Below are 20,351 nucleotides of genomic sequence, written 5' to 3'. Positions count from 1 at the left end.
GAGTGGGACGGAAAGAGTAGTACTCCATCAATCCCATTAGAAATAAAACAATTGTTTTTGGGCTCGGTGTTTTATGTACTTAGTATTGTTTTGTGAGTTAATAAGGAGAGAATAAGTAAAATAGATGAAAAAGTAGATCATATATATAAATTTTTTATTATTTCAATAATTATTGAATCTATATATGTATAAGCGAAAAAAAAGGAAATAAATAGATTTTAATTAACACAAAAAGGGTTAATTAAGGCAAGTAGCTTACAAAATTTGATTGGGGCCGATCTCTAGCAAACCTTGACCTATTATTATGAGCTTGGCCCGATAAGATATGGGCTCTAAATAAAAGGGGTAGGGTTCGAACTTACAAAAATCTATAAAGCCCAATATTTGCATTATTTACCTTTATTTATGGTTCTGTTATTTAAGTATTTTCTAATATGAAATATAAAGAATACCTTTCTTTTCTTTGTACGTATAATACAATAGGAATCCATAAGCGGTAAAGAATCTGCACTTTTTTGGGAGACGTTTCTAAATATGTACTCCCTCCGTTCGCCAAATATATCCCACTTTGATCCGGTACGAATTTTAAATAATGTACTAATAAAAAGTGAATTGAAAAAGTTTATAGAATGTGAGTCCTACTTTTATATATTAGTTTTATAATAAAATGTGAATATGAATGAATTAATAGAATATGAGATCTCCTTCTAAAAATGATAAAAAAGTGAAATGAAGCAAATTTTGTGGGATGAGCAGAAATAGAAAAATGGGACAAACATTCAGGCAGTGATAGAACTACATAGGGCCAAGCCCCCGGGGGCTTGGCTAGCACCGGACCCAGAATTCCCTTGCTACAGTCGTCCTCCGCTAGGTCTCCGCCCCAGATAGCTTGAGGTCTGAGGAGCCCTGAATCCAGACCGACGCCGATCTGAAACTGGAGATTGAGAAAAGGGGGAAGACGACTATTTGGGCTTTCATTGTTTTGGGCCTTTTATTTCATTAATTGAGCGTTTGTAGAATAGGATTGTTTATTACTCCCTCCGTCCCGGCTAAGATGACACATTGCTTAGCCGGCACGGGATTTTAGGAGTTATTGGTTAAAATGTTTAATTGGAGAGAGAGAATGTGGGTGTAAGTATTAAAGTAGAGAGATAAAGAAAGATGGATATTTTAAAAGGAGTGAGAAAAAGTGGTTGAGTGTATTAATTGGAGAGAGAAAGTTACCAAAAAAGGAATGTGTCATCTTAGTTGGGACAAACTAAAAAGGAAAACGTGTCATCTTAAGCGGGACGGAGGGAGTAACATTATATACTATCAAATTTCTCTCTCGTAGGTAAGATAAAACAAAATAAAATAATAAAATTAATTGGTATTTGGACCCACTTGATAGTATGACAAAATTAGTGACATTATATGTTGTAAACTAAAAAGCTAGTAAAAAAGTATAATAATGAAATTAATTTATAAAATTATTTTCTTACTTTCCTAATAACAAATTATTGTTATTGCTTACTTTTATTATGTATCAGTATTTTTTTTAAAAATCAAAGAATACTCTCAAAAAAATTAAGGAATAATACAAGTATTTGAATTCTAAATTCAAGTTAATTGACACTGATTCTCTCGATCGTAACAATTTATGTCAAAAAAGTAATTTTTTTCAATAAAACTTACTCTCTCCGTTCGATAGTAATTGATTCATTTTGTCCTTTTGAAACATTTTATAGCAATAGAGTCATTTTCCTTTTTAGTAAAAATCAATACATTTCTTCTCACTTATCTCTACCTTTTTCATTTCCTACTTTATCATTTCTTTACTTAACTCACTTAACACAATTTTTCTTAAATCGCGTACCGAAAAAAAATATCTCCACTACTATGGAACGGAGGGAGTATTAATACTTTAAATTAGCAAAATAGAATGAGATACAAATGGATGGCTGATATCTTGTATACACATTAGAAGAGAAATTTCAAACAAAAAATGAAAATGTTACCTCTTCGGCGATACATGTCTACTCGTCCAAAACCACTATCATCTAGTGTTCGGTAAAAATTGTGCATATATTACATGTAAAATTCCACTGCATTTTTTGTGATACTCCCTCCATCTCTCTGTAACTAAGTTGTATTACTTTTTGGTTTGTTCCACTGTAGCTAAGTCATTTTCTTTTTTGGTAAAAAAGTATTTTATCCTCTCTTCATCTCTCTATAATTTTTCTTAAATCTCGTGCTAAAAAGAAATGCTTTTATTACAAAGAGACGGAGAGAGTATATTTTTTTTAATTTCAGTCCCCGCTTGGTTAAATTTTTGGTTCCATCACTGCATTCAGGGATGGAGGGAGTACAATAGGCCTCGTTTGATTGCCCTGATAGCCATAGATAGGGCAGCTTATCTCGACACTATCTAGTTTTTGATCGCCCTGATAGCGCTGCACAACGACCCGGGATACAACCTCCAACCCGGTTGTAATTAAGATACATATCTGGAGATGGTGTATATGCCTACCCAGGCTTTCGCCTCCGATAGTCCTCTATGCTACCGATCCAGATTTCGTCAACAACTACCAATTGTCTAAAAGACCCCTCATTTAGGTTTTGAAACAATTTTTCAAGCAACTTGTTCGTCAAAAGCTTCTGTAGAACTGTCAATTTTGCAACTTCGCCGACGATTTTGATAGCCCGCGCCGGTCCGTCGACGGAAGTAGGTTACAGCTTTCAAACATTTTTCTTATATTTGGCATCAATCGTATTTGTGATTGAATCATTGACAACTTGCTTTAAATTCAGAGCACTGTGAGCAATCGATTGCGCTGCGCCGGCGTTCTGGGAGCTAGTTTTTCCGTTGGAAATACCGAATTTGAGTCGCATCTCCATGGCCAACGAAGCTAATTCCGGCAAAGTACGCAAATAATTCACCTACCACCAATTGAACCCAAATGAACTCACCTATTTGCAGTAAATTTAGATATCAATAATTCACCAATTGTAGTTGTTTGTTTTTTGGGTAGCTATGTGAATTGAGTTTGCCCAAACTAAGTGCTTTGTGCTTCACTGTTTAGACTGGGATTATTTTTGTATAATTTGTGAATTTATTGAGCGAATGGCATTATTACTGCTAGTTGTAGACCATGTTGCTTGGCTTTGTGTTGCATTGCAAAAGTGTTTAACATAGTTGTGCTTATTTGAACTGAGTTTGTTGTCAGTTTAGGCTTCATTTTACACTGCACAAAGTATGCATAAGATAGAACATGGAGCCTTCTTCGATGAAAAGAATCGACGAGAGGCGCGGACATTTCATTTTGGGCGCCACTCTGATTTTAATTGGAGGGGATATAAGAGGTCAAATGGGGCAATATGAAAATAACTTAAGGGCAAAAAGGACAAAGCCCCTTCTTATCAGTAGTTTGTGTGTGGGTAATCAAAAACAGTATAAATTATCCGATGTGCCTTATCTGACCAATCAAACATCTAACTGAGATAAACACTATCACCAATATCACTCAAACCCATATATAAACACACTATCTCATCCAACCCTATCACCAATATCACTCAAACCCATATATAAAAACACTATCTCATCCAACCCTATCAGGGCAATCAAACGAAGAAAAGTTTCAACGCATAATCATGCAATATTCAATCAACTGAAATTTAAAAGTCCTAAAAAGTAAAAACGTATCAAATCCGTGTGTATCAGTCACCACTAATAACTAGTTACTCAAAACAAGAATTTATTTTGGCCAAATTTTCTAGTTCGGGATCCCTTGATTAAATCGTAAAATATTCATATTCACATGAAAATCAAGGATTTGTGCGAATTCATGTATAAAAATAAAAGGTTTATGTGGAACCGAAGTTTCATACAATCACACAAACTGAACGATTTCACGTGATGGTACAAATTCATGAAACAATATCAAAAGTTCACAAAATGAAAGATTTTACCGGATGCAAAAAAAACAAAGGTTAATACAAAATCAATTACTACAAAATTTGGTCAAATTTTGGTCTCCATGATTTTTAATTTCAGTGAAAAATATTATGAAATATCTAAATTTGCAATTATTCCATTGTAGACTGTATACCATCTATAAATTTCTTAGTAATATCACAATGTAGAGTGAAAGTGATCGGAACAGTCCATAAAAATAATCTCACTTTTAGATAGAATAGATTTTAACGCAAACTTGAGAGAGATTCCATTAATCAAAAAATAAGTCTATTTTTTTTGGACACACTAGAATGATGAAAATAGTACTTACAAAGGGTAAATATTAAATTAAATTTTTATCCAAGTCAAAAAGTAAAAAAAAAAGTTACATTTCACACTTCTATAATAAGATCGATAACATAAAGCAGTAAATTACGATACCATAAAGTAAGTACTGATAAAAGTTACAATAATGTACACAATTGAAAGAATTCCTATCTTTATTCGTACTCTTCCTAATATTATAAAAATGAACATAATGACAAAACCTTATGAAAATAATTTGTGGTGTGTAGATCATGACCAATTTTGCAAATTTCAACACCCAAATTTTAGGAAACAAATGTAAACGATTTCCAGACTGTCATGATGTCTATACATTGTATTTACGTGAGCAACGGCAATATGAGTCGTCGTCTTTGTCAACTCAACTTGGCACACTTATATTTATGTTTTACTAATGCAAGCAAATATACAAGATAGCTTTTGTATGTGGTGTCAATTATATTAACAAAAAATGAAGATAAACTTATTTAGAAGATCGTACATATAATATATAGAAAAATATATAAATGCAACCTAATATAATATTGATATGGTCGCAGTCGAATTCAATTGACAAGATGGTTATCTTCTAATCAATATATAGGGAGTTGGGCGTACATGCCGGAAAATCCAAATGGAGGTTGAATTTTTCTAAATTTTGAGTTTAAGATTTAGATCGGAATCCCGTTTGTAATGATTTACAAGTCTAATCTTATCCTAACCTTTTGTTTCTTATTATCTCACAAGCCTAATTTTATTCTAATGTTCGTCAACAGAATTCCTAGCTATTAGTATAAAAAAATTTCAATAGATTTTCACTGCCCTTCTACTACAAGATACTACATGATACTTCATTCGTCCCTACAGGGGCGGAGTCAAAAATTTATAGGGAAGGGGCAAATTTATATATGAGGAAATTTTAAAAATTTGAGGAGGGGCATTTAGTGGGAAATTGGAAGAAATAAATGATAAAATATACAATATATACATGGATATGAAAATACGAGGTGGGGCAATTGCCCCTCTTTCTACAAGTGTAGATTCGCCCCTGCGTCCCTATATAGTAGAGTCAATTTTTTTGGTAAAAGATTTAAGAAAATTATGTTAATTAAGTTAAATAGAGAGAAAGTAAAGAAAAAAATAGTTTAATAAAGTGCGTAAAGAAATGAAAAACAAATAAAGTAAAAGAGAGGAGATATGTTGCTTTTAGGGTTTAGGACGAAGAGATTACTATTTAAGTACTAATTAATGTGAAATCGATGTTTGAGTCTTCGTCAACGCGCAGCGGACTATTCTTCTTCGAAGGATGGAATAAACTTTTTGAATATATATTGTACTCCATGTATAATTGGATCCTTATGCTTTGATAACATCATCGACGTATATGTGGTGGGGAAATTAAGATTGAATAATGGAAATAATAATAGAAAAGAATGAACGATTATATTCTATTTTGGGTTTAGCCAATACATATATTGTTCAACTCTAAGCTCTTCGAGTCATCTAGTGCATGAGTACGTAAATTTTAAATTATATATATAGTATCCCTCTTTCTGCTTCTGGTCATTTATTTGATGGTTGAATGAAAAAACAAATCAAGATATTTACATAATTTGTAAAGTATGGAAATAAAAATATATGTAGATGTGGAAAAAATTAAAGCCAACGTAGATTAAACATGAAAATATGAAAACATTTTGGATTTTGACGAATTGTAGAAAAATAGTAATATTAGTAGTATCTGATTTTCCCAACAAAATACAGGTAGAATTTCATTGTGATTTTATAATGATATGAAAATAGTAATTATTATTGATATTGTTATGAGTTTTGTTGTTAAAAATGCAAATTTAAGAGAAACAAAAAAAATAATATTTGGGTGCTTCCTCTTACTCGCAATCGATTATGTGATACGTAATTTATAAAAAAACGTATTAATTGTTTGGGTGTTTGATACTGGCATGGTTAGAATTTTTTTCCATTTTCTTCTATTCTATAAAATTAATCTTACTCATATTTTATATTAACCATTTTTTTAATGAAATGAGATCCATAATCATTTTCTATCATTTTTTTTTTCTTTTTATATCATTTCTATTTTACTAATTGTGCATTAAAATTTGCGTATTATCCCAGAACCTTTATTTGTAGAAGATGTATGGAGTATTACACTTTTGGCAATATGTTAGGAACATACGAGGAAGATGGATGATGGCTAAGCCGCCTCAAGTCTCAACCAACCCTATGCATATGAACTTTCCTTTTTTTTTATTTTTGACACTTAAGTAAGTGAATCTTCCTAATGAATTGTACATTTATAAATAGCTATGGTACATCCATGAATGAAAAAGCAAGCACAACACAAATCCCACAAAATACAAGCAACATATTTTGATGGAGTGCAGAAAATTCGAAATAATCATTGTTTCGGCCGACAATCTTCCAGACGTCCGGAGCTTTGGGAGGATGAAAGTCTACGCGGAGGTGTCTATCAATGGAGAACCCGACACAAGCAGGCTTACCACTGTAGACACGGAAGGAGAGACAAATCCTAGATGGAACTTCCCTCTCGAATACACGATTGAGGAGGACTCTCTCCAGAATCCGGAATTGGTGGTTGGGGTGAAGCTCTATTGTGAGAGGACACTGGGAGATAGGTATATCGGTGAGGTGAATATATCGGTCAAGGGTCTCTTTGACTATGGACCTAGGGGTGAAAATGTGTTGAGCTACACCGTGGATGGGGCTGGGAACGGGAAGCTTAACATTTTGTATAGTTTTGGAAACAAGTTTATGGCACCAAAGCCCTCCTTTGGAGAGAAGGTGCTTGATGTTGGGCTCAGCGTGATGGAACAAGGGACGTTGTTCTTCTTATCTGAAGACGTTTAATGTTGATTCATGTTGTTTTATCATGTCAAGCTTAGCTTGTTTTACAATTGCTAGACTATTGATAATTTGTGATAATAGTATCAAGTTGTTTTATCATGTCAAATATTGTTCGTTTTAAAGTTTCTACTTTCTAGAGTGTTGATAATTTGTAATAGTAGTATTCAGAAAGAGTGCGACACAAGGACTTCTCGAAAAAGTTGTATAAACGTTTCAGTTTGTTTTTAAGTGGAATTAAATTTATATTTTTAATCTCTCTCTTAATTTGTTTTCCCACCCTGAAATTTGAATTTCAATGTTCCCAACACCTAGTTGGTCATATATATTCCCAAAATGTTGTCTGACTTGTGGACACAAAAGTGAATAAATGGTTTTATTCAGCCATCAGCCACTAGTAAAGAAAACTTGTTATTTGGTTATTTCACGATAGATTTGGTATTTCGTACGCTCGTTAATTTGTCTTTGTAATCAGGCGGGGTCTGTTTTCACTCGCCCCAAAAAAAAATACTCTTTCTTTCATCATTGAAAGTCATATTTAAAATTGTTGCCAATTTAAAAATATGAAAGAAAGTAAAGTAAAAAGTTAGTCAAAGTTTCCACTTGTACAATGTTTTAAAATAGTAAGTAGAAAGATCAAAATTTGATAATTTAATAGAAAATGACAGTTAGAAACATTGAGAAACAGAAAATAAAAATTGGGGTTAGAAAACTGGAGCAAAATACGCTAGTAATTCTTTATTTTATAAAACTCGATATATATGGACATACGGTGTCCGCCAACATTATAAAAATATCTATATATCGTGAAGCTATAATTCTTAAATTTTCTATGAAAATGTGAAAAAAATATAAAGAGACCCTTATTGACCAAAATAAAACAAACAGAAAAGAAGAATGAGAAAGAAACACTATATCTCAAAATAATTTCTTCCCCCTGCCATTAACCGTGCGAATTTAGAGACTTCCGAATCACTATAATTATTTATCGCACATTTCAAATTGAGAAGAATAGTTAAAATTCATTCTTCCTGAGGATCCTACTTCATATGGCATTCCATTACATTCTCAAAGTTACGTTACCCAACTTGTCAAAAAAAAATTCATATATATTTTTACTTCCACGTGGGATTCGTTGCTTCCATCACACCCACGCCGGAGTTCATGATAACACCTCCTTCCAGTCGAATCACAGTGTGCACTTTGATCTGTCGCAATTCTCTATTAGAGCATCTCCAATGGTAGGCTAGCCACCGGCTAGCCGACTAACGTGGTTAGCCGGTCGGCTAGCCGAACCATTGGAGTAGGCTAGCCGAATTTCGGCAAAAAAACCGGCCAAGGCTAGCCGATTGCGTGTGGCTGGCCGATGCGCTGGCCGCCATTGTGGCGGCTCGATCGGCCAGCGACGATTTTTGATTTTATTTTTTATTTTTTTTTAAAATTTTTTTAATTCTTTTTTTTTAAAAAAAATTAATTCTTTTTTTTAATTTTTGAAAAACTATATAAACGCGATTTTCTCTATCTCTAAATTTCTGTACAAGAGCAACATCTAGCGATGGATAACAACAACTAGCCCAATACAAAATTAAGACCTAAAACAGAAACATGTCATACCTTCGGGTAGAGTGGGGCGGTGGCTCGTTCGGCTAGCGGCAAACAGAAACAGCGAGACCCCCGTTCGGCTAGCAGCAAACTATAACGGATTCAAGGCATACTAACATTTTTTAATGTATTTTTTTAATAAATTAGCGAGGAGTAGAGTGGGGCGGTGGCTCGTGTGTGGAAGCCCAGATTTTTTTTTATTATGTAATTTTTTTATTTTTAGTTAATGTACTTTTTTTATTTAAATAAAATTAATGAATTTTCTCGTATATGTCTCGTAAATTTAATTCGGTAATTTAATCGTGATTTTAATTCCGTAAATGTAGTATATTTTGAATTATTTTTATTGCGGCTGGCCTATGGCTAGCCTATGGCTTACCTAAATCTGATGTGGCAAGTGGATTTTTAGTGCTGCTGACGTGGCAGGAGAGAGAGTGGCTGACCTATTGCTAGCCTATTTAGCATTGGAGCATTGGAGATGCTCTTAATAATACTTTAATTATTTTATATATCTATGTCTTTCTTTATTTACTATTTTGTATTAAAATTTCATATTATCTACTGTCAGCACGAGTACACGACATTGGATTCAATTGGTCATATTATTTTATTTCATGTTTGTTGACTCGTATGGTTATTGTTGACTAAATCAGGTCTTGGGCAATGAGTAAATCGAGATCAACTTGCCTAAATCATGAATTTATTAACTCATCACCACGTACACTACTTCAACTTGGCCGTGCAACTTGAAACAAGTGATAATATTTAAGGGCTTCCACTAGTTGAGTTATAACAACATATATTAGGAGATTTATTTATAAAAGATTCATAGTTAAACTAAGGGCATGATTATTGTTGGGGCAAACAATATCTCACATTAAATAATGAATAAAAGTTGCAAGCATATATATATAGGCTCTCCTAACTACATTTGTTTGAGGTTATTTGGGGAGTACTCCAAGAGTAAAACCGTGAAAGCTTCGTCCAAAGTGGACAATATCATACTAATGTGGAGTTCGGGTGTGTATCACCAATTCCTTAACAAATATATACGGGTAAACCAATTGGGTAAGGTCATAAGGTTGCTTGAATAAATGAATTTGTATCTAGCTCGTATTAAATCTCACATTTCCATTTCCACTATGTTGAAATCTAAACCACATTCTACTACATTCTACATCGGAAAATAAATAAAGTTGCAAGCAATATATAAGTATTATCCAAACTTCATAAATATGAGGTATTTGGGTAACTAACTTAAAGCAAAACTGTGAGGGCATAGTCCAAAACAGGTTATATTACACAAATGTTGAGATGCAGTTCGAATGTTGTCACGACCGCACTTTCTAAGGATAGAAAGCCCGGTTGATCGCGACTAGGGGTAGACGAAAGAAGCGGGGAAGAAAAGGGAAAACTGTGGCACAACTGAACATGAACTGAAATAACTTGGAATATATATATATATATATATATATATATAAATCAGAGTGCATGGTACACAAAAGGTAAACTCGACTTTTACATTGCAGCGGAAGAGTCAAGAGCAGATGACATCATGTATGTAGACACGACGCATCCAAGTACTAATCTATCGAAGGATCTTCATTTTTCTGCGCTCAACACCGCCCACCATCATCACTGCTCAACCTGCACATTTTTAAAACATATGCAGGGTTGAGTACTTGATGTAATCAGTGGACACGTGCCGAAATATATTTTACTGAAAAGGAACTAGTTTTGTCAAGCCACTACTGCTCGGGGTTTTTATCTTAAAGGCCCGAGGACACTAAAAGCATTTTCTAAGTAAAATATGTGACTGCAGTCTATTTTTCCTGGAACTAAGGCCATATCTGAAACTGTGTGAACTGGGTATGTATGAGCTTATCCCACTTACAGACCCAGATTCGCTTAAACTGAAATGGTCTAGTAGGGCCCTTGCTAGACAAACAGATAGGCAAAGTTCAAAACAAAACTTGGCAAGACAAAACACGCTGATAACTTGAATAACAGAAAGCGCATTCATAATGAGAATGTAAATAACTGAACTACAAAACACACTGGGAACGTAAACAACTCAAAGCATATCATACAAAGCTCACGTAATATCATTTCACAATAACACTTTTCATAAAAGTTGTACTTTAAACTTAAAGGCATCATTCGTATCTTAAATAGAAAGCCCACCTTGTTAGCTTAATTTCCTTAACTTAAATTTTCCTCACTCCGCACTGAACTCGCGAAGATAACCTTTTAGAAAACAACACAACTTACTAATAAGACTTCATGATCTAATACTTTAATAGGAATGCATGCCCCTAATTAAACCTTTTATTCTTCATTTACTTCTTCCAAAAAATTCTAAAACTTGCATACTAATTAAATTAGGAAATTTAATTAATAGAATTTCTTTCTTAAGATTGATTATTTCTGTGACTCGAGAACGTCGTTTCCCTCTTTCTTTCTATTTACTTAGCGGTCTCCCATGGTGTCACGGGGCGATGCCGGTCGGCCCTTCACGTCTCCACTTAATTATTTTCCATCTCCGGGCTTAATAAATTATCGCACATTTAACCGGACTTCGAGATAAAATTCCATAGTTTCCAGCCCAATCATAAATATCCTAACCTGGCCCAAAACTCCAATTAAAAAAAACAGCCCACTTAGAATTTTGTTAGAGTCCATTTTAATTTCCTTTACCAATCTTGGCCCAATCCTCAACTAAAATGTGTTGGCCCAGTTATACAATGGCCCAATTGTACTCCCTTCCTCAACCGTGACTTCTCTTCTCCCTCATTTCACCTTTTTCTTCATTTTCCCCAAAATTAGAAATCCCAAAATTGAATCTGGAGAGCAGTGGCGCGCCTCCACTGCCTCTCTCACTCTTTCTCCTTTCCGACGAATCGCCGACCGCCGGAGCTCCGTCAGCATCGTATACTCATTCCATCTCTCTCTGTGACAGAAACGACACCTCTTTCCATCTCTCGCATTCTCCAGCGATTTCACCGATATGGGAGGGGGCGTCGCCTCTCTTCCACGGCGTCACTCCAGCCGTCACCAGCGGCTGCTTGTACTCCCTCCGGCGATGCGTTTCGACACTCGGCGTCAATTTCTTCCATATCTGCCCTCGCCGTCACTTCGCGCGATCGCCGTCGGCTGTGCAGTGGTGCATGCGGCGGTCACGCCCGCCCAGCTCTCCTTGCTGGCGTTTGGCGCTGTTCGCCGCCGTCCAGAGCTGAGCAGCCGCCGCCACCGTCCTTCGCGAGCCGCGGTTGCTGCTGCGCTGGACAGCCACTGCTGGAGCTGTTCGGCCGGTGGTCTCCGAGGAAGCCCCTCGGCCTTAAAGCTACGTTCTTTTACTTCCTTTCATTACTAAGTATTTTGTTGAGACTTGGGCAGTAGCTATGTTGGAGACTTTTTGATTGTTGTGTTTTAAGGTTGTGATCTTGGAGATAAATTAGTTCACTGAATGTTATGGTTTGGCTAGGCATTGGCTCATAAAGATCATATCTTTGGCTATTGATGTTATTTCCATGACTTCATAAGTGATCATGCTTCTATGGTTCTAAGTTCTGGAAATTACTCTTGTGACTGTTCTATTTGATGCAAAGGGTATGGTGGTGTTTACCTCTTGGAAAGAAAAGGAACTGTGGTGATTGGGGAGTTCTCCTTGCTGACTTCAAACTCTCGACTCCAACTTACTCACTGTTAAACTCTCTCCCTAACCTCTATTCTTTGGCTTCTGATTGTGAAATGGATTTGTGGTGAGAGGATGGAAATGGCTGGCTATGTATTCATATATATAGAGGCCGATACAAATGTTTGTTGGGATTTGGTCAAAGGGGTGTGTGCAGAGAGCAGTCTGCTGTCTTGGCTTCTTGCTAAGTATGTTGGGAGCAGATTTTTGTGCAGGTGGGGGATCAGCTATTTTGAGCTCGGAGTTGGCTCCCTTTTTCAAGTCTTCTTTAGGCATATCAAGCTCATTTTGGGTAAGTACTGCATAACATCAAGGGGCTGTCCCCTAACTGATTTTGTTTGATGTGTAGGACACCCTGAAGCTGTCGGTGCAAGAGGGGTTGAGGTTGGAGCTGATAAAATATTTTCACAGGTAGGAGGTTTGTCAAATTTGTTTTATTCTTGCTGGTCCTCCTTGGTATTAAATGTCTTTATTTGTTCACTGCAGGAAGTGGGAAGGGGGATAGGTGGGCTTCAAGTGGCTGATTCTCTAGCTATTGGGCCAAGCATAAAAGAATTTGGGCTCAAGAGAAAATAGGCATAGCCCAATACTTGTATTTTATATCATTGTGGACTTGATTGTTTATTTGGACTTGAATTCCTTTGTACTAAATGAAATTCGAAAATTCTCTTGATCGGTCATAAACATCCAATGCTCCTTTAATCGTCTAGTTTGATCGAAGTTTTCTTCACTTTGACCGCGTAATTGAAAATAAACATAAAAATACTTGAGCTCTTGATTCATAAATCAAAATCATAAAATAGTACTTAGTTCTTGGATAACAACCCCATAAATTCCCAAAATATAACATGGACGGTGTTCGATTTAAAGTTTGACGCTCTTTCAAGAATAATAAAAGATAGCAAAAGTTGGAGTGTTACAGACTTCTATGTTGTCCTACTTTTGACACTGATGAATCCAGCACAACAATATAAAATTTACATGCACAATCCCACTATTACTATATAACATGCTCAAAAATTCCAACTTCACAACTTATACATGCCACATGAACTGTTGACATAGTATTTTACACAATATGTGTTCGCTGTGCCACAAGCATCATAACCCATTACTGCCAATATGTGTTCGGTTTGGTTTCCTTGAGGCGTGAGAGGGCCGGTGGAGGACGTGGTGGATGTCGGCTCGTATCATATAACATGCACAATAATCAAGCCGCGTTATTGTGAATACTAACAGGAAAAGCATATCGTGGACGACGTCCTTCTATAGCTGCTACAATTGTAGCATATATTTTGCGCAGAGCTGCGGCTGCTTCAATCATGTTGATTCTTTCATCTATTGAGGCAGCCGAACATTTCATTGCTAATTCAAATATTAATACGAAACATTGCTCCTTCGCTGATAAATGTTGATCTTCACGTGATAATAGAGCGGGCGCCACCAATTCAGTTGCTGTATTTTGCTCTAATGCTTCACTTACCCACTCTTTTATGCTCCCTTCTTCACTGAACATATCATCAGTTGGCCTTTTTCCAGTGAACATCTCCAGCAGCAGTATCCCAAAACTGAATACATCCCCTTTTGTTGACACTATACCTTCCATTCCAAATTCTTAATTGTATAACATGCATTCAGTACATTGCCAAGATCAGTTAAAAAAATTATAATATGCTGAAATATAACTTTAAAAAACAAGCATCATGCATCACCTGGTGCTGCATAACCGATTGTCGCCATTGTTTGAGTTTGGATGATAGTTGTCCCTCCATCAAAAAGCTTGGAAATACCAAAATCAGCAACATGCGCAATCATGTCTTGATCAAGCAATACATTGCCCGGCTTTATATCACAATGAACAACTGTGGAAGTATGGTTGTGGTGAAGATATTCCAAGGCTACTGCAACATCTATTGATATTTTCAATCTTTGTATGAGATCCAAACCATTGATATCAGAATGTAACCACTTATCCAAGCTTCCATTTGGCATGTATGTGAGAATAATTGCTTTAAACTCCATGTTACAACAACATCCTATAACTCGAACCAAGTTTCTATGCCGAATGTTGCTCAATATTGTAGTTTCAGCATCAAAGCTCTTAGTTGATCCTTGTAGATCCAAGTTGAACACTTTTACTGCAACTTTCAACCCATCAGATAGTGTTGCTTCGAATACAGAACCAAAACTACCTCTTCCAAGTAGGTTGGTTTCACTAAATGAACTTGTTCCCCGTTCAAGTTCAGTGTAAGAAATTCTTCTGTACTCAGCAGTTGGTGGTGAGATATCAGTGGTGATTGGTATTTCTTTCTTTCTACTCATTCTTATAAGAACAAGGATAACAATCACAACAACGACGGCTAAAATCACTGATGGCACCAAGAGTTTCTTTAACCATGATCTATGACGATATGTTGGGCAGGGCGGGACTTCAAATCTTATAGCACCACAAAGAGCTAAGTTGTGGGAAAAAGACTGAGCAGTGAAGTTACGAAAACGACCCTCTTCTGGAATTTTCCCTTCCAATTTGTTATTGGATACATTAAAACTTTCAAGAAAGTGAAGGTCTTCTAAGAACTTGGGTATTGATCCTGACAGATTATTGTAAGACAAATCCAATTCTATCAGACCTTTAACCTTTCCCAAGGATTGAGGAATGGATCCGCTAAGAAAATTTTTTGATAAGTTGAGAAAAGCTAATGTTTCGCAACGATCAATTAAGCTGGTAATATGACCTGAAAATTGATTAGATGACAAATCCAAAGAATTGATCAACTTCAAATTTCCAATGTGAAATGACAATGGACCGCTCAAGTGATTGGAGGACAAACTCAAAGTCACAAGGTCTGTAAGACTCCATAATTTGGTGGGGATGGTTGAATTCAATTGGTTGGAATCTAAGTTGATGACTCTTAAGGATTTAACTTCACCCAAACATTCAGGTATTGTACCAACAAACATGTTACCAGGAAGGATCAACTCACCTAAATGATTTATTTGACAAAGATCATTAGGGATAGACCCTACCAATAGATTGCCACTTAGATCAATTCTTTGGAGTTGCTTCATTTTACCAATTGTTGGTGGAATGAGTCCACTTAGCTCATTACTACCCAAATATAGTAATAGCAAAGTGCTTAAGTTTCCTATTTCTCGCGGAATAACACCAATGATGTTGTTGTTTACCGCTACAAAACTCTCAAGAGATGGGGAAAGATTTCCAATTGAAGGGGGTAGGAAACCATTTAGTGGATTTCCTGATACTTCCAAGATCTTCAAATTTGGACAGTTAGTTAGTGAAGACAAAAATGTCAATTCATGAGTTGGAAATTCTGCTCCACTCAAGTTATTTGCCGCAAGGCCAAGTACTTGGAGGAGTTTCAAATTACCAAAGTCAGGTATGAAGCCACTAAATAAGTTGCCAGATAATGACAAGTAGGCAAGTTTAGAAACATTGGTAATAGAGGTTGGAATTTTGCCACTAAGTTTGTTAACATCCAAAAGAAGTATTTCAAGATTGACAAGTGAATTCCCCAAGTCTGATGGAAGAGTACCTGAAAACTCATTGTATCCAGCTTGTATTTTCTTTAATGTCGATATATTGAATATGGACGAAGGGATGGAACCATATAAGGAATTGTTGAACACATCCAACACCTCGAGTATTGGTAGATTGCCAATATTTTGTGGTACTTCACCTGCCATGTATATCGACATAAATGAGGTAGTAACATTGATTATTTATAAGACTAAAGTGTAAAATTGGTCTTATACATTAGCTTAACAACATTTTGGTTCTATATAGTGTGTTACTTTTTGATCCAAAACAATACTCCCTCTGTCCCCAAAGTGTATAAACTATTTCCTTTTTTGTCCGTTCCAAAAAAATATGAACTTTCTAATTTTGAAAAAGTCAAACCTCAAATTACCCATATACATCATTTTATTTACAATTTATACTATTACCATTAACAACTTATACCATTACAATAATGTAGACCTCACTCTCCACTAACATTATTTTCACTCCCCTTCTCTCTCTCTCCCTTACTTTTCCTCTTATTTATTAAAATCCGTGTCAAACTCATTGTTCATACTCTTTGGGACAGAGGGAGTATATATGTTTTAGTACATATTTAATGATTCCGTATAAATTAATTTTCAACCATGTTTTAAACTCCAAAATTAGTCACGTACATTTGAATAAAAACCTATTTGTTCTTACGCATTTTAAGTTCATTAGCTTTTGTTCCTAAATAATACTATGATTTAGCCTATATTTAACTCATCAATTAGGTCAAAACGTGGTAGTCTGTTAATGTTTGACGAAACTGTTAAATATGAACCAGTTAATAGTATTATTTAGGACAAAAAAGTATCAACCTAAGACCAAAATGTTTTTTTTGGACAAATGTAAAAGGTCAATTATGGACTTTAGTTTGTATTTAAATTCTATTAACACTAAATATTATAGTACTATGTATCAAATTTATATATTCGGTAAATGTATTAAGAATTAGAAATAATTTTCTTAGTTAGATGTATTTGTTGAAGAAATTTTTTTATCATAAAAAAATGTTAATGCAAAGAATTTAGTTGTTGATTAGGAAAAGACCATGTAAGGAATCTCATTAAGCATCCAACTTCAAGTTGAACTTCATTCGAATAATGTGATGAAATCATAAACGAAGGAATAAAATAATGTAAGCATCCAACTTCAAGTTGAACTTCATTCGAATAATGTGATGAAATCATAAACGAAGGAATAAAATAATGTATGGTGTACCTGTGAAATAATTGTACCCCAAGTACAATTCTCTAAGCATGCTCATATTTCCAATTGCACGAGGGACGTTGCCACTAAAAGTGTTGAAACTAAGCACCAAGCTATCAAGATGTTTACATTTCCATATATTTGATGGAATATTCCCTTCAAGTAGGTTCTTAGAGAGATCAAGTTGATTGATGTAGGGCATACCATTGCACATGTCATTTAAAGCCCAACCTAAAAGCGTTTTACCTAAAATATTAGTGCCTTTTTTTTGTAAAGATGTTTCACGAAAAGATAGCAATATATACAGAGAAAATTTGAAATTACTACCGAAAAAATCCCACATTTCCATTTTTATATATTTCTCTATTAGTTTTATTTCCTCAGTCCTACTCTAAGTGGAACATTTCTTATTTGATACGGAATTTTATGTAGTGTTGTTTTGTGAGTTAGGTATAAAGAAAATAAAGTAAGAGAGTGTATTTCTATTCTAAGAAATGTGTCTTTTAGAGTGGGACATCTCAAAAACAAAAATATGTCATTTAGAGTGAGATGGAGGGAGTGTCACTTAGAGTGAGATGGAGGAGAAGTATTTAAATTCTAATAGATATGCGTTGATAATACATCTGTGACATACTCCCTCCGTATATGATTAATTTGCATTAGTTGACTTGGCTAGGATTCTGAAAAATGTAATGAAATATGGATCTTCATGGAGTATTAATCTGTACTTATATGAATGGAGTGAATTAGTGGAATATAATGTTAATCAAAAGTAATATAAAGTAAAAGTATCAATTAATTGTGGACAGATAAAAAAAGTTATATCAATTAATTATATAGACAGAGAAAGTATATTATAGGATTTGATATACATACCTGTCAACTTGTTATTATAAAGATATAACTCCTCAAGCTTCGGTAGATTGTAGAAAGTTGAAATATTTCCTAACAAATTATTGTCAGATAAATCCAAGTATATCAAGGAAGACATGTTGAAGATTGAAGATGGAATATCTCCATATAAAGAAACATTTTTTATGCTTAATTCCTCTAGTTTTGAAAGATTTCCTATCTCTGCTGGAATTCCTCCTGAAATTACAAAAGGAACATAATGAGATCCTTGTATAAATAATAACATATTTTCATATACATAGAGAAAGCTTTCGTGGTGAGTAAATAATGATCAATTTTACATGCTAAGAGAGTATTTTTTTTAATCATAATAACAAAATCATATATTGGAATTAGAAGAAATTTATGCCAAGAAAATCATTATCGTATATCAAAATCTAATTGACGTATGTAGATAAGAAATACATTTGCGATACTATACATACCTTTGAACTTGTTATTATCAAGATATAACTCCTCAAGCTTTGGTAGATTGTGGAAAGTTGGGATACTTCCAGACAAACTATTATCGGATAAGCTCAAGGATGTTAAAGAAGACATGTTGAAGATTGAAGATGGAATATCTCCGGTTAGAGAAGCTCTATCAATATCTAATATCTCTAGTCTTGAAAGATTTCCTATTTCAGCTGGAATTCCACCTAAAATTATGAAATAAACATAACGAGAAACCTTGTATTAATAATCATTCGTAGAGAAGCTTTTGTTGTATGTATATATGATTATCAATTTTGAATAAGTGAGAAGAAATTGATACCTCGATAACCATTAACATACCCCATGTACAATACTGTGAGCATTCTTAGTCTCCCAATTTCACGTGGGATGTTGCCAGTGAAATTGTTGTAGGATAATGACACTATCTCAAGCCGTGTGCATTTCCATATATTTGGCGGAATCTGCCCTTCAAGTCGGTTATATGAGAGTGACAATATTTTGATAATGGTCATATTGTTACATATATCACTTGGGAGGTGACCTGATAGACTATTATTTCTAATTCTAATTTCTCGAAGGGAAGACACATTGAAAATACCATGTGGTATGGACCCACTTAACTGATTGTCATCCAAGCTTAATATTTGTAACAGGAGCTTGGAATTGTTAAACAAAGATGTAGGAATCGTACCTAAGTAAATATTGTTATCCAGATAGAGTTGTTCTAATTGAGGTAGACTGCCTAACCATGTTGGTAGTTCTCCGGTGAAAGAATTCGTTCCCGCATTTATCACCTTCAAACGACGCAGTTTAGATAGCTCAAAGGGTAAGATCCCCGTGAAACTGTTGGAACTGATGTCCAAGTATCTGAGAAACGTTAGGTTTCTGAGATGTGGAGCGATAGTTCCAGCAAGGCCATAGCCAGAGAGATTGAGGGCAGTGACACGGGGGTGTTTGAGGCTGCACGACACACCAATCCAATTACAAACTGAAGTGTTTTGGGACCAATTGGTGCTCAAGATAGCATAAGGGTCGGAAGTGACGGAGTTTTTGAAGGAAATGAGTGCATTTTTATCTGTGATGATAGAATTTGAGGAGAGGGTGAAGTTATTTAATAACAAGATTGAAAGAAGGAAGAATACTATAGCAGTCTCCATTGCTATTTGTTTTCATTTGTGTGATGGTTTGCGTTCGTTATATATTCACTGGCTGCACTCTCACAAAATTAATATACTGGGCTCCACTTGACTTACGAGTCTTGGTCAAAAAGTAGATTCCCTGCATCATACTCCCTCCGTACTATAGTAGTAGAGTTATTTTGTCATTTTGGTACGTTCCATAGTAGTAGAGTCATTTTCTTTTTTGGTAAAAGTCAACACATTTTTTCACACCTACTTTGCTCCCTCTTACTTTATTCTCTCTACATCTATTTATCTTTTTCATTTCATACTTTATTATTCATTTACTTAACTCACCCAACACAACTTTTTCTTAATCTCCATGTCGAAAAGAAATGCATCAACTACTATGAAACGGAGGAAGTAGCAATTATTTGCATACGAACGGTCAACCTTGTCACACTTCTATTTTTTAATAAAAGTAGTGCAAACTATAATACATTAACAAAAAGTAGAGCTACTCAATTATTGCAATTATACTTGTAGTTTTAAATGGAGCATTTGCTTTTCAACACAAAATTTTATATAATGTTATTTTGTGAGTTAAGTGAAGAGAATAAAATAAGAAAGAGAAAATAAATAGAGAGTGATATATTTACTTTTAGAAATGTG

The 20,351-nt window shown here is 34.9% G+C and overlaps 2 protein-coding genes and 2 long non-coding RNA genes across 4 annotated transcripts; 3 read left to right on the top strand and 1 right to left on the bottom strand.

Moving 5' to 3' along the window:
* The first annotated feature begins 1,994 nt into the window (after window positions 1–1,994).
* LOC125205986 (uncharacterized) lies at window positions 1,995–3,154 on the top strand. The gene is made up of 2 exons (XR_007173873.2): window positions 1,995–2,704; window positions 2,791–3,154. It is a non-coding gene; the product is annotated as an uncharacterized LOC125205986 (long non-coding RNA).
* A 3,501-nt stretch (window positions 3,155–6,655) lies between these two features.
* LOC125206617 (protein SRC2 homolog) lies at window positions 6,656–7,150 on the top strand. Its single transcript, XM_048105858.2, has one exon. The coding sequence runs from the start codon at window positions 6,656–6,658 to the stop codon at window positions 7,148–7,150; it is 495 nt and encodes a 164-aa protein (XP_047961815.2).
* A 4,379-nt stretch (window positions 7,151–11,529) lies between these two features.
* Window positions 11,530–13,111, top strand: LOC125205985 (uncharacterized). Its single transcript, XR_016132525.1, has 2 exons — window positions 11,530–12,851; window positions 12,927–13,111. It is a non-coding gene; the product is annotated as an uncharacterized LOC125205985 (long non-coding RNA).
* Window positions 13,112–13,273: 162 nt separating this feature from the next.
* LOC125205983 (uncharacterized) lies at window positions 13,274–19,718 on the bottom strand. Its single transcript, XM_048105226.2, has 6 exons — window positions 18,881–19,718; window positions 18,552–18,764; window positions 18,091–18,303; window positions 17,227–17,445; window positions 14,153–16,138; window positions 13,274–14,054 (listed from the first exon to the last, which is right to left on the bottom strand). Exons 1-6 carry the CDS (start codon window positions 19,716–19,718, stop codon window positions 13,651–13,653), a joined length of 3,873 nt encoding a protein of 1,290 aa, XP_047961183.2. The 3' UTR covers window positions 13,274–13,650.
* Window positions 19,719–20,351: the final 633 nt, after the last annotated feature.

The sequence above is a fragment of the Salvia hispanica genome, chromosome 6 (genome assembly GCF_029641045.1).
Source record: "Salvia hispanica isolate PSC_SH4W2 chromosome 6, Shi_PSC_v1, whole genome shotgun sequence".
Lineage (NCBI taxonomy): Eukaryota > Viridiplantae > Streptophyta > Magnoliopsida > Lamiales > Lamiaceae > Salvia > Salvia hispanica.
This window is presented reverse-complemented; position numbering and strand designations above follow the sequence as displayed.